Below are 14171 nucleotides of genomic sequence, written 5' to 3' on the forward strand. Positions count from 1 at the left end.
TAAAAGTTAGTTGCATAATGTAAATGGTAGTATGCATAAATAGAAGTTATAATACATAAATAAAAGTTAGTATAAGAAATCAAAATGGTTAGTAGTCCTTATTATCCATAATGAATCAGTTTTCTGAAATCATTATTATTTTTAATATAATGGTGGTTTTATAATTAATAATATTTTTACTAAATAATATATACCTTGATTAAGATAGATATGATTTCCACTTGTTGGATCACCTTGATTAGAGCTTCCGTGCTGATAACTTGTTATAAATTTGACGTAATTAAACAAGATTAATAAAACTAAGGGTGTGCTTAATTTGGCTTCTAAATAGGTCTAAAGGTGGGATGGGTCCAGAATATCCAATTGGTATGTTTGATTTGGCTTCTAAAATATCGGACTCGGACCATAAAATATTGATGATCCGGTATGCTCTTCAACATTAAAGGACTGAAACATACCTTGGACAAAATCGAGACTTCCCATTATGCCATAATCATCCACAGAAAACAGAAACAGAATCGATGCACATTTGCTTCTCAAACCCATCAGCATTCACCCATCATATTGCCTTACAGTCGAAGTGCTTCTACATCAATATGGTAACTATTAGTGCTTTCACATTTACTATCATGGATCTCGTCTGCCATTGCTTCTCTTGCATTTCCTAAAGCGAAAGGAGATAATTCCAAGATAAAGAAGGAAAATCTTATGAAAGAAATATCTATTTTGAGAGAACAGGTCGAGTATCTAACACAGAAGGCTCAAGTTGTAGAATTTTGTCTTAAAAAAACTTCGATACAATTGAAAGAAGTGACTAAAAAAGTTTAGGATGAAGAAGAGAAAAACAAAGCTGCAAATGAAGAAATAACATCTCTCACCACACAGGTTAATGAAGTATTGATTCAATTTGTTTATGATTTCATTAAGTTAAAATATGTTGTTGACCGAGTAGTGAATCCTATGATAGGTGAAGGATCTGACCGCAAGGATATGGCAGGATCTGAACCAGTATTTTGGGAGTTGTTTGTTTTTAAAGACTTAGAATTTTTTTGGGATTGGGATGCCATTTCTTTGACATCACATTCTTTACATATCTTACTCTTAAAGAGTCACAATAGTGTTTCAACCACTATAGAAACTCTAAGTTATCCAATGACCGACCCTTCACCACTATTTACTTCAATATGCTGCAACAAAGGTTTTAGGTTTATGTAATTGTAAACATACATACATGATACATATTCAAAGTTTATGATTGTAAATTTGTTAGTAATAGTAATACTACTACCTACTTTATCAATTTTAAGTTTGTTATAAACATCTTGAAGTACTTTGTAGTTTTGGATCATATCATATCTTTTTATTGCATCGAAGCTAACCTATAGTTAAAAAAACAATCAAGTCAAACACTCTAGAGTCTAGGCTTATTATTAGTAAAGTCGTTGAAGATGAACTGTGGTCACCTTACCTTGTGCATTGGAACGACTCCTAGATAGGCCATGTTCAATAGTCTAAACAAAAGTTATGATTCTTTAATTTCTTTAATTTCTTTACTGTAGGTTGAATGTTTTTATGAAAAATATTGTTTGAGGGTAATATAATCATTTTGCACACAGATGTAAAATCAATCATCAAGTTTTAGTTAGAAGTTAACTCGGTTAGAACTTCTAACTCAGTCGGCTTCTAATCCAGTTAGCTCTAACCCAATTAGCAACTATCAAACAACCCCTAAACTAAAGTTTTTAAAAAAAAAGCATAAAAATTTGGAGATAATTTGATCACTTTGTAAAATGTATTCATATTGGTGTGCATTTTACATTTATAATGATGTTATTTATTCTAGTAAAATCACTAGATATATTTAATGTCTTACACACTAGATCTATTTAATGAATTATTATATATATTTGACATATTTGTTATTAGAATCTCTAAAATTACTTCTTACACATATTTGATAAAATAGAAAATGAAGTCAATAATTTAAATTTAAAAATACTAATATTTTCCATTGCAACAATCAAACATTTTATAATAATGAATCAAAATTAAAAAATCCGAGCCATGTGTTTTTAACAAAGAGGAAACACTACTTGTATTTCACTTTTCCGTTTTCACACACGCGCGAGACATCAATCTGATAAATCCCTCGATATAAACAGGACTGGCTAATCGAAACCTTTCGATCGACGATTACTGCTGGAAATTATGCTTGAAATCGAATTTGAGGTGAAACGGAACTTGGCATTCCGATACATATCTACGGTTTCGATTTTGTAGGTTTTTTGTTTGCGATATATGTTCTTTCGAAACTTTTGAACCTAGGTCTTGAGAATTTGTGGAATATGAGTGTATCTGCTACATCTGTGTTGATGGAATCGTGTCGGAATTTGTTGTTCGTTTATGCTTGATGAGATGAAAGATGTTGGGGAATCCGAGCATTCAGGAGCTGTCGTAAAGACAGAAAGCTCTTATGAACGTTTAATTGTTAAAAATAAGGCAGCATTCGACTTAGGAGTTGTAGGGTTTAGTGATTCCTCTCCTAGGAAAATGTTCAATTCCAATAAAGATAGAAAGAGATCCCGAGTGGTTCTGAGTGATTCCGAGTCAGATGAGTTACCAGACCCACCTCTTCCCCGCAAAGTTCATAAATTCCGAAATACATCGGATGCTTACAGAAGTGGTTTAGTGGAACATAAAGATCTCCAAACTGAGAAAAAGGTTAACAACAGGTTAGATGATGAGTCCGATGAAGTGGATGAGAGGAGAATGAGGATGGATGTTAATAACGATAGGTTATATAGGCAAAATGGGGATCAAAAGGAATCTGGAAGTGGTAGTGGTAGGATGATAATTCATAGGAAAAGGGATCTTGATTCAGAAAACAATGGTGCCAAAGGTGCAAAAAGTAGTGGGTATGCAATGGACGATGATGAATTAGGGTTATCTGTATCAATTAAGAATGAAGAAGAAGAGGAAGACCTTGAAGAATCAGTCAGGTTGCAAGGTAAAAATGGTGTTTTGATGGAAAATAAACATAAACAAGTGGGTCTTTCACATAGAGGTAACAGTCAGAATCTCCATGGAAAAAGGCTGAGCTTGTCCCATAATATCCATGGTCAACATGAAGCTAGAAAGAAGAGAACAGTGATGCAATCAAAGTCAAATGCACCTAAGAGTAACAAGGAAAGCAAGATTAAGCGACCTAATTTCACTGAAAAGCAATTGTTAAGGGAGAAGATTAAAACAATGCTTTTGGGTGCTGGATGGACGATTGATTATAGACCAAGAAGAACCAGAGATTATCTTGATTCTGTATACATTAGTCCTTCTGGAACTGCTTATTGGTCTATAACCAAGGCTTATGATGCACTCAAAAAGGAAGAAAAAGAGAAAGAGAATTCGGTAGCTAGGGGAGACTTTACACCATTACCCAATGAGATACTTAACAAATTAACAAGACAAACACAAAAGAAAATCGAAAGAGAACTTGAAAAGAGTAGAAGACATGAAGACAACATTAGGAAGCCTAAAAGGGTAAAAAAGTCTACACGGTTTAGATCCATTGACCATAACAAAGAGAAGCTTGATTGTTATCTGAAGGAAGCAAGTGAAGACAGTAGTGGCTACTCAAGTGATGATTCTCCTCACAAGGAAACACCTCAGAAAGATGGTGTTCATGTTCATAGGAATTCCCATATTTTAAGCAAAAACCGAATAATTGGCAGAAGAACATTGGTTGTTCGTGGATCTGAAAAGGGTTTAGATTCAGAAAAGAATGATTTTATTCCATATTCAGGAAAAAGGAACTTGATTTCATGGTTAATTGACTCTGGAATGGTTTCTGTGGGTGAAAAGGTGGAATATAAGAACCTTAGAAGGACACGTGTAATGCAAGAAGGATGGATAACTGAAGATGGAATCCATTGTGGTTGCTGTAGCAAACTGGTGACAGTTTTGAGATTTGAACTTCATGCGGGCAGCAAACTCGGGCAGCCATTGAAGAACATTTTTATCCAATCGGGCAAGTCTTTAATGGAGTGTCAGATAGATGGTTGGAATAAACAAAAAGAGTCAGATAGAAAAGGGTTTCATGTTGTAGATGTTGAAGGTGATGATCCTGATGATGATACTTGTGGTTTATGTGGAGATGGTGGGGATTTGATCTGCTGTGATGGTTGCCCATCAACCTTTCACCTGAGCTGCTTGGATATGCAGGTAAGATTTGAGAAAATTACATAAATAGTCCCTGTGGTTTCTGATTTTTACCATGTTTAGTCCAAAATTGTTTCAGATGCTTCCGGAAGGTGATTGGCATTGTCCAAATTGTGCATGCAAATATTGCAATAAGGACAGTGGTAGAACTGGAAGTTCCAGTTCACTTCTTACATGTCGCCTTTGTGAGAAAAAATGTAATAGTTTTCTTGTATAAGGAGCCTTTATTTTTTGTTCATGTTTGTTTTTTAGGGTTTTAGGTTTGGTTGAAAGACAAATTTTACTTTTGCAGATCATAAATCATGCAGTGGTGAGATGGATATGTTTTGTTTCTGTGGGAGAAAATGCCAAGAGGTATTAAAGCTCCAATTTTTATGGATCTTGATGAATATGACTTGGATTGAGACTTTATATGCTGAAAACTAGAGTTGTGAAAGGTTCCCTTCTAGGGTTATTCTTATTCCCAATGATGAGGATGAAGAGGGCATTCATGTCTTTTCCACTTTGAGAGCAAGTCTATGTCCCACCTTTTTGGTCCCTTAAGCTTAAAAAGGCTAGTTAAAAAGTTAATAGCCCATTGATGTTTGGGCTAATAGTCCCTTTTCTTAATAGTACACATTTGGTCCCTTAAGTTTAAAAAACGACAAAATATACAAAATCAGGAAAAAAACAAAAATAGGGGTATTTTCGTCATTACACAAACACTTAAACAGAATCCGTTAAACAAAGTTAGTCATAAGGACCATTTGTGTGCAAGGTTTGCTCCATACGGATCGTTCATGCAAGAAAGGTTTCATAAGGACTATTTTAGAGACAAAATGAAAACCATAAGGACCATTTGTGAAATTTTGTCTAAAAAGTATACCCAATTATATATTTTTAATAGTAGGACATTATGCTTTAAAAAATATACCCAATTATAGTAACAAAAGTTGCATTAGGTAATTTTTGCAAAGTAAAAAAATGTTGTAATATGAAGAAATGAAAGTAGATTGCTATTTATTGCATTTAATTGTGTTTCAATACAAAATCCTATAATTTTGCAGCTATACACACGCTTACAGAAGCTTCTTTGGATGAAACATGAATTAGATTCCGGATTCTCATGGTCTCTTATCCATCGATCTGATCTATTACCCAACATGTCATCCTTATATTTCTATCAAAGAGCCGAATGCATCTCCAAAATAGCAATTGCTTTATTAGTCATGGATGAGTGTTTTTTACCTATTGTTGACAGAAGAAGCGGGATCAATCTAATCCATAATGTTGTTTATAATTGTGGGTAAGTTTTAAAGTTTACATTCAAATTCTACAAAATCTCCCTTTATTTAATCTTCTATATTTGTTTTTATAAATTTTCTTCTTATAGATCAAATATTAGCCGGTTAAACTATAGTGGCTTCTTCACAGCCGTTTTGGAGAGGGGCGATGAAATGATATGTGCCGCATCAATCAGGTAGTGAAAATTGAAAAAGACGTAAATGCCCTTTGTTGTGATTGGACCTTGTGACCTTATATTTGATGATGATGTGTAGGATCCATGGAACTCAACTAGCTGAGATGCCTTTTATTGGGACCCGCGATATATACAGACGCCAAGGGATGTGTCGCCGCCTATTGCATGCTATTGAATCAGTAAGCATTTTTTTTTTGGGATAAATTCAAGAAATAGCAACCTACTTTCATTTATTTCCTTATTATTATTATTAGTATTATAACATCTTACTTTCATTATTTATTCTTATTAATGAAAAAACTACTTTCTTTTTCAAAGTACAATGCTCTAATGGGAAGTAATAAGAGTAAAACATTGATACAAATGCTTCTTTTTTCAGGCTCTCACATCCCTCAAAGTAGAGAAATTGATTATTCCTGCCATTGAAGAACACATGGATACATGGACTAATGCTTTTGGGTTTAAACCACTTGAAGAATCATGCAAACAAGAAATGAAGTCATTCAATATGATGGTGTTTCCTGGAACAGATATGTTACAAAAGCAACTAATAAAGAAACGCACTCTAGAAACCAACATAACTTCAAAAAAAGGTCTACATTTAAATAGAAATTTTTTTTTTTTTTTTTTTTTCTATTGAATTTTATTCCAAACACAGTGACAGATTATGATTCCTTTGACAGATTCCATTCCTTCCAAAAACATTCTACGAACCAAACGCCCCGTGAGTTTCTTTAATGGTGGTGTAGGCAAGAAGGGTGTTGAGGTAGAAGACTACAATAAGAAGCCCTTGGGAAAGAAATCGGAATTGAATAACACTTCTATCCGGAATGGCGATTCCGAACCCGATTCCAATGTTGTAAAAGGTGGGAATAAGACTGGTTCAAAAGTTGAAATAACTGATTTGCGGAATGGCAATGAAACTGCCCCTGGAATTACTGATTCCAATTCCAATGTAATTATATGTGAACCTCAACTTCAAGTCACGGAAAAGGACTCTGTTTCCACTGGTACACATTCCGATTCCGTTGTTCTGCGGAATGGCAATGTGACTGATACTCCATTGGAACCAGACCTCCAATTCCTAGAAAAGGAATCTGGTTCTGTGTCAATGGCAAAAGAAAATGATGCCAAGGATGCTACCAACGGGAATGTCTGATTCCGTTAAGAAAATTACAAAGGACATGAATGATCTTGTATAAAATAATGAGATCCTAGTTTTTTGAAATGAAGTGTTTTTGTTGTTTTCTACACCATATAGACAATTCTTTTTTATTCATAACACTTTTTAGGGACATGAATTTGATTTATTAATGTAACGGACCTAAAAGGGTATTAGAATCATGGGCGTTCCAAACTATACGGAACATTTTTGTATATATTCTTTTTTTATTTTATTGAAATATTATATATAAATAAATATTATTTTTAATATATAATATATACAAATATAATATTTCAATAAAAGAATATATACAAAAATGGTTCTTATAGTTTGGGAAAAGAAAAAACTACAAAAATGGTTCCTGAGGAGAAAATTATCATTTTAAAAAAGTTATCAGCCAATCTAACGGAAATGAGACCAAAACTACAACAAAACTTGTTAAAAATGACTAAAACTGTAACTTTTTAAAAATGATTAAAACCGTAACTTTTCAAACGTTTACACCTTGGCCACTTTTAATAAGAAACCAAATGATCATTTTTGCAATTTTTGTCTATAAAATATTAAAAGATTTTACATAAGCAAATAAAATAGTTTTTGACCCATAATCTTGCATCCAATCGATGTTTTAATCAAGATTCATAATAGTGATAAAGAAAAATAACTTGTTATTTGTTTTATTTAATCATTGCGAGGTTTGTCTAACGATGGATCAATAAAAATTGATTTGAATATTAAAACGTACTTCATATTAATAGAGTGAATAGTATATTTCCAAAATTGAGGGTGTAAGGCAAAACTTGGGATGTGTACGTTTACGCCGATTTAGGGCTTCCTGTTGCCGCGTTGAAGATGTTGGAGGAAGGATCAAATCAAGCTAAAATTCCCCAGAAACGGATTAAGTTTCAAGAAGTCATGGAGAAGGAGGAAGAGGATGGAATTAGTACGTTACCTGATTGCTTGATTCTTGAAATCCTCTGTCGTTTACCCTCCACAAAAGATGCCATAAGAACAGGTACACTCTCCAAACGATGGGCAAATCTTTGGACTTGGGTACCGACTCTGCTTTTTAGACATTTTGATCTTCGCCTGACTCAATGTCTAAAAAACCCTAACTCAAGGTCTAATTTCCCTTTCCCTCTATTGGTGGAGAAAACCCTAACTCAATGTCGCCAGTTGAAGCTCAAGAAATTCCAAATGCATACCAAATATGATATTCGTTTTGAAGCGCAGTTCAACAATTGTGTTCGTCATGCTGTAAGGTGTAACGTTGAAGAGCTTAGCTTGGAGTTTCTGTATACGAGAAGGGAAGCTGAGTTTCGGTTAGATCAGTTTTTTTTCGTCAATTCTTGTTTTACAGATTTGAGATTAGTAGGCTGCACGTTGAATCCAAGCGGGGCAGTTAGTTGGAAAAATCTTAGGAGTTTGTGTATTTCCACTAAGAATTCAGATGAAGACGTTATGGTAAATATATTATCTGGGAGTCCTCTTGTGGAAACTTTGGTGTTGGAAGATTGCTATGGTGATACGGGTCTGAATATTAATTTCAATGCTCCTAATAGTTCATCACTAAGTCAATGTCGCCAACTGCAGCTCAAGAAATTCAAAGTGGTTTCCGATTTTGATAATGAGTTCCAATCGCAACTTAACAGTTGGATTCGTTATGCTATAAGATGTGACGTTAAAGAGATTGTTTTAATCTTATGGAATACGGGATTCGAATCTGAGTTAACGTTAGATCAAACTCTTGTCACCAGTTCATGTTTAACTGAGCTGAGATTAGATGGGTGCATGGTTAATCCAATTGGGGCGATTAGTTGGAGAAGTCTTAGGAGTTTGTATATATCCTATCGGAGTTTAGATGAAGATTTGATTGAAAATATATTATGTGGGAGTCCTGTATTGGAAACTTTGGAGTTGAATGATTGCTATGGTCATAGGCGGCTCGATATTACTTCAAAGAGTGTTAAAAACTTGGTGTTATCTGGATTCAGTGATTTTTATGATGAATCTGTGTCCGATATCATTGAAATCAATGCTCCTAATATTTTATCACTAACAATCAAACATGTACTTTTGTCGAAGCTTTTGTTGGTAAATGTGTCTTCTTTAGTCAAAGCTAACTTAAATTATATTTATACAAGCCCAAAGGCATCATCATACAATAACTAAAGAAGAGAAACAAGATATGCTTAAAGGGTTTATAATGAATCTTTGCCATGTCAAGGAGCTTCAAATTGGGTCTTTATGTTCTGAGGTGAAATTTGTTTTGGATAAAATTTTTTCAATAGTGATCCTAATATTCAATCGCTTTTGTTGTTTTCTCACTTGGTAGGTTGTTTCTTGTTTGCAAGCCGAAGGTTTCAGTTTTCCATCAAATGTGAAGTTTTGCGATTAACCGATTAATGATGCTTGAGTTCATTTAAGTTATCGTAAATTATTTATTTATTTAATTTAAGGTTTCAGTTTTCCATCAAATGTTTAGACATTTAAGTTATCGTAAATTATTTATTTATATAATTTAATTTAATTTTTTTGTTGGGGTTTGTAAAGTAGACTTATTCCATTGGGTTGTGGACTATTTCTTATGTCAAAATATTTCATTGGTTGACTATTTCATATTATGGTGAGATATGGATCTTAATTGCATTAAACTAAAATGAGTTTTTATTTATTTATTTATTGAATTTTATTCCAAACCTGTGACAGATTATGATTCCTCAATATCAGATTCCTTTGACAGATTCCATTCTTTCCAAAAACATTCTACGAACCAAACGCCCCCTTAGTTTCCTTAATGGTGGTGTAGGAAAGAAGGGTGTTGAGGTAGAAGACTGTACAATAAGAAGCCCTTGGCCAAGAAATCGGAATTGAACAACACTTCTATCCGGAATGGGGATTCCGAACCTGATTCCAATGTTGTAAAAGGTGGGGTGCAGGGTGGGAGTAAGACTGGTTCCAAGGTTGAAATAACTGATTTGTGGAATGGCAATGAAACTGCCCCTGGAATTACGGATTTCGATTCCAATGTAATATGTGAACCTCAACTTCAAGTCACAACAAATGACTCTGTTTCCACTGGTACACATTCCGATTCGGCGATTCTGTTGTTCTGCGGAATGGCAATGTTACTGATACTCCATTGGAATCAGACATCCAATTCCTGCGAAAGGAATCTGGTTCTGTGTCAATGGCAAAAGAAAATGATGCGTAGGATGGAAGGGATGCTAAAAATTGAGAATCATCTTACAGAGGACATCAATGATCTTGTATAAAATGATGAGATCCTAGTTTTTTGAAATGAAGTGTTTTGTTGTTTTCCAATATTTGAGTCAACTACACCATATAGATAATTCTTTTACTCATAACACTTTTTAGGGTACATGAATTTGATTTATTTAAGGTAACGGACCTAAAAGGATTGAATCATGGGCGTTCCAATTTGCTAAAGGCCATTAAGGGAAGTTTGTCAAAATGGTAAAAGGTGCATTTCATTTATGTCGGGATCTACTTAGGGATTTGGTTGCATTTGATGTTTATCTAAGGGTATTGAGATTCTTTGACCGGGATTTTGCTTCAAGTACTTGACTAGATGCATGGGGAACACATGGAGAAGACATGAATTGAGATAATTTATGCACAGAGAAAAAAATATATGTTCTTGTGATGTTTAAGTATAACAAACGTTCCACTAACATTCTATATCATGCAAGATCATCAAAAATGTCACCTTTATCACTTTGAAGATTATTTCTAGGATCCATAGGAGTTGAAACATATTTGGTAGCTAAGAAACCCAGATATTCAATTAATTGAAGTGTATAATTTCTTTGTGAAACAAAGATGACTTCTTTGGATTTAGTAACCTCCGAACCTAAGAAGTATCCCAGAGAAGCCATATCTTTTAGCTTGAACTTGTCACTCAATTATTTCTTAAGAGAATTGATTGTTGTATTAGATGAACCTGTAATTAAAATTTCATCTACATACACCAAAAAAGCAACATAATTGGATCGAGATCCTTTCAAGAATAATGAGTAAATTGATATGGATTGAGTAAAACCCAAAGATAACATGAAGGAAGAAAACTTCTCAAACCATTTTCTTGATGCTTTTCCAGGATATATGGATTATTGAGTTTACAAGCCAAAGGTACATTTTTCGGATATTTTCCTTCTGAATTTTGAAACCGGGTAGTAATTCCATGAACACTTCCTCTTTCAGATCTCCATTATGGAAAGCATTATTGACATCTAATTTGACTAAATTCCATGACTTGGCAGCAACAATAGCAAAAAACATCTTGATAGTGACTAATTTAGCAATAGGTGTATATGTGTCAAAAAAATCTACTCCTTTTTGTTGATTTTGTTGATTGAATCCTTTGGCTACCAACCTAGCTTTATGTCTTTCAATTTGACCATTACTTCCATATTTCAATTTATATACACATCTGCATCCAACTGTATTTTTATTAGAAGGCAAGGGCATAATATTCCAAGTGTTGTTCGCTTCCATAACATCTAACACTTCATCCATGGCTTGACACCACTGAGGATATTTTGCAGCTTGATTGAAATTTCGAGGTTGAAAATTTGCTGAAATATTCATGACTAGAGCTTTGAGTTTTTGAGAAAGCTTGTCATAATTGAAAACATCTTCTAAAGGATAAGTTGTTGGGGATGATGATTTCTGATGTATCATGGAATTACAGTGAAAATCTCTTATGTAAGAGGGTGTATGTCTATTTCTTATTGGTCTATTAGTAGTAACGTTGAAACCATGGGGATTATGATGAGAATTCCCAGAAGAAGAAGAGTTGGAATCAAAATTATGGTTGGAATCATGATTACCATCATAATAGAATCATGAGAATGGGCAATATGAGAATGATCAGTATGCTCATTTGGAAAAGGAACATCTTCATTTATGGAGATAGGAAGAACAATTGATCAAACAATGAAGATGATTAAACTGATTGAGCATTTTTAAAAGGAACTATGGATTCATGAAATACAACATCTCTAGAAATGACAAACTCATTTTTGATAAGATCATAAAGTTTGTAAGCCTTCATGTTGGGAGGATAACCAACAAAAACACAAGACTAGCTCTAGGACAAAATTTTGTCATGTTTTTAGTCAAAGTGGAAGTATACGCTAAACATCTAAAATTTCTAAGTTGAGAATAAAAAGAATGCTTACCAAATAATCTCTGATAAGGAGTATTATTGTTTGAAATTTGAGAAGGCCAATGATTAATGAGACATGCAGTAGTAGTTAGAAGACATTCACTCCATAGATTCAATGGCAAATTTGATTGAAAACATAATGCTCTAGACACATTGAGAAAATGTTGATGTTTTCGTTCCATTACAGGGTTTTGTTGAAGTCTTGCAACACATGACTTTTGATGAATAATTCCTTTTTTGGCAAAGAAATCTTTAAAATACAACTCCTTAGCATTGTCAGATCTAAAGACTTCGATTTTCTTATCAAATTAAGTGATAATCATTTTATAGAAAGAAGGAATGATTGAAATAACATTTGACTTGCTTTTCAACATATGAACCCTAATATATCTACTATCATCATCAATGATAGTAACAAAGTATCTGAAGCATTGAATTGATGAAGTTGAATAAGGACCCCATATATCACAATGCACAAGGGAAAAACTGTCATTTGCCAAATTGTTTATAGAAATAAGAGGTAATTATTTTTGCTTGGCTAAAGGAAAAATTGAACAATGAGAGATATTTGTTGTAGCAAATTTTACAGATAACAACTCCTTTATTGGTGATAGACACTTATTAGATGGGTGTTCTAATCTTGTGTGCCAAACATCTAAAGAAACAGAACAAATCTTGATATCTTTCTTGTGGTTGTTCTCATCTAACCATAGAGTTCTTGGCACAAATCAACTTTGTCAATCATCCTCATTTCCATCATATCCTGGATCAAAGCATGATGATAAGTAAATTGTATCATCAATCTTTGATTCTTTGTGAGGGAACTCACAGAAATCAAATTTTGATCAAAAGATGGAACATAGAGAACATCTTGTAATATAAAAAAAGATGATCAATCATTATATCACTAAAAAGATTAACAAGAAGAGTGATATTGTTAGGCAAAGTAATAATATAATGATAAAATGTTCTTTTGTTGGAAAACATAGAAATCTCATGACAAACGTGTTGAGTGGTGATGTGCACAAAATATACCTATCAAAATTTAAATTTATAACCTAACTATCTTAACTAATTTATGCACCTATAGACAGTGTACCTAATCGGATTATAGAATAGCTTAGGTAAGTCGGGTGTCGAACATAGGGAATGAAATTGAATTAATAAAATAACTACTAACTAAACTTAAAAAACAAACTAAAATTGGGGGTTTTTTTTACTGATTTTGCAAGATCAAAAGAACTTAAATCAAACTACTATCAACTAAATAACTATTAAAAATAAACAAGCAAGAAAACGACTTTTACTTCAAGATTTAAAGAGTACTTCTGTTCAGATCTGATTTCCTGCTCTCCTATGGTTGATTTCTAGTGGATGGATTATATTGATTACCAATTCATTAATTTACTAGCTACTATGATCAAATACCTAAATGTACCAATATATGACTTACCATGCAATGGTCAAGCAAAAGTTAAACACAAAATTGATATAAGAACAAATTGGACTATGGATGATAAATCTAATAGTTACTTTCCTATGATCACGTTAAGCAACCAAGCACAAATTAAGATTAATTATGCTCTCTAACACAGTTAAAGCTACTAGCTTTAATTACCTAATCTAAGATGTGATTAATCCTAGCTCTAGCAATTTAATGATCATAAATCACTAGGTAAATAATTTCATCCAAATAGATTGATCATCTACTACACTAAACTCATGTCAAGGCATTTAAAGACTAGAACTAAATCATGATAGGGTTTTAATTATCAGACACAAGTAAAATCAACAGAAATCATCCATAAATCGAAATCAACACATAAATTCGGGTTCATCTTCACTAAACAGAAGTATGGGATGATTAGCCCATAACTAAAGCTGGAAAAAACATAAAATCAAAGTTAACTAGAAAAAACATGGTAAAATCTAGCAAACCGAATAATTCAATGATGATCTTCCTTCAATTATCTTGAAAACTTGAGTATAATTCGAAATCTTCACTTCAGAGAGTTTTCAGTCGTAATACTTAGCTTAATCCTCAACACAACCTCTAGAATTCAACCTAAAGTTCGGATATATATAGTTTCCTAAAATTTGGTCGCCACGGCGTGGGAAAAAGAGTCACCATGTGGGTATCT

The 14171-nt window shown here is 33.3% G+C and overlaps 2 protein-coding genes across 4 annotated transcripts; both read left to right on the forward strand.

Moving 5' to 3' along the window:
* The first annotated feature begins 2092 nt into the window (after nucleotides 1-2092).
* On the forward strand, nucleotides 2093-6956 carry LOC145124151 (uncharacterized). Of its 2 annotated transcripts, none has more exons than XM_079059382.1 (8): nucleotides 2093-4218; nucleotides 4295-4412; nucleotides 4508-4569; nucleotides 5262-5500; nucleotides 5588-5674; nucleotides 5754-5853; nucleotides 6054-6267; nucleotides 6339-6540. In XM_079059382.1, the coding sequence occupies exons 1-8, from the start codon at nucleotides 2404-2406 to the stop codon at nucleotides 6410-6412; spliced, it is 2709 nt and encodes a 902-aa protein (XP_078915508.1). In that variant the 5' UTR covers nucleotides 2093-2403; the 3' UTR covers nucleotides 6413-6540. The 2 variants fall into 2 exon arrangements, with proteins under 2 accessions (XP_078915508.1, XP_078915507.1); XM_079059381.1 differs by having other exon boundaries at nucleotides 2096-4218; nucleotides 6358-6956.
* A 647-nt stretch (nucleotides 6957-7603) lies between these two features.
* LOC145125868 (putative FBD-associated F-box protein At5g44940) lies at nucleotides 7604-10599 on the forward strand. 2 transcript variants are annotated; one of them, XM_079061274.1, is made up of 2 exons: nucleotides 7604-9096; nucleotides 9175-10599. In XM_079061274.1, the coding sequence occupies exon 1, from the start codon at nucleotides 7692-7694 to the stop codon at nucleotides 9009-9011; it is 1320 nt and encodes a 439-aa protein (XP_078917400.1). In that variant the 5' UTR covers nucleotides 7604-7691; the 3' UTR covers nucleotides 9012-9096; nucleotides 9175-10599. The 2 variants fall into 2 exon arrangements, with proteins under 2 accessions (XP_078917400.1, XP_078917401.1); XM_079061275.1 differs by having other exon boundaries at nucleotides 9549-10594.
* Nucleotides 10600-14171: the final 3572 nt, after the last annotated feature.

This window comes from Lactuca virosa, chromosome 7 (genome assembly GCF_052849685.1).
Source record: "Lactuca virosa cultivar CGN04683 chromosome 7, Lactuca_virosa_CGN04683_v6, whole genome shotgun sequence".
Lineage (NCBI taxonomy): Eukaryota > Viridiplantae > Streptophyta > Magnoliopsida > Asterales > Asteraceae > Lactuca > Lactuca virosa.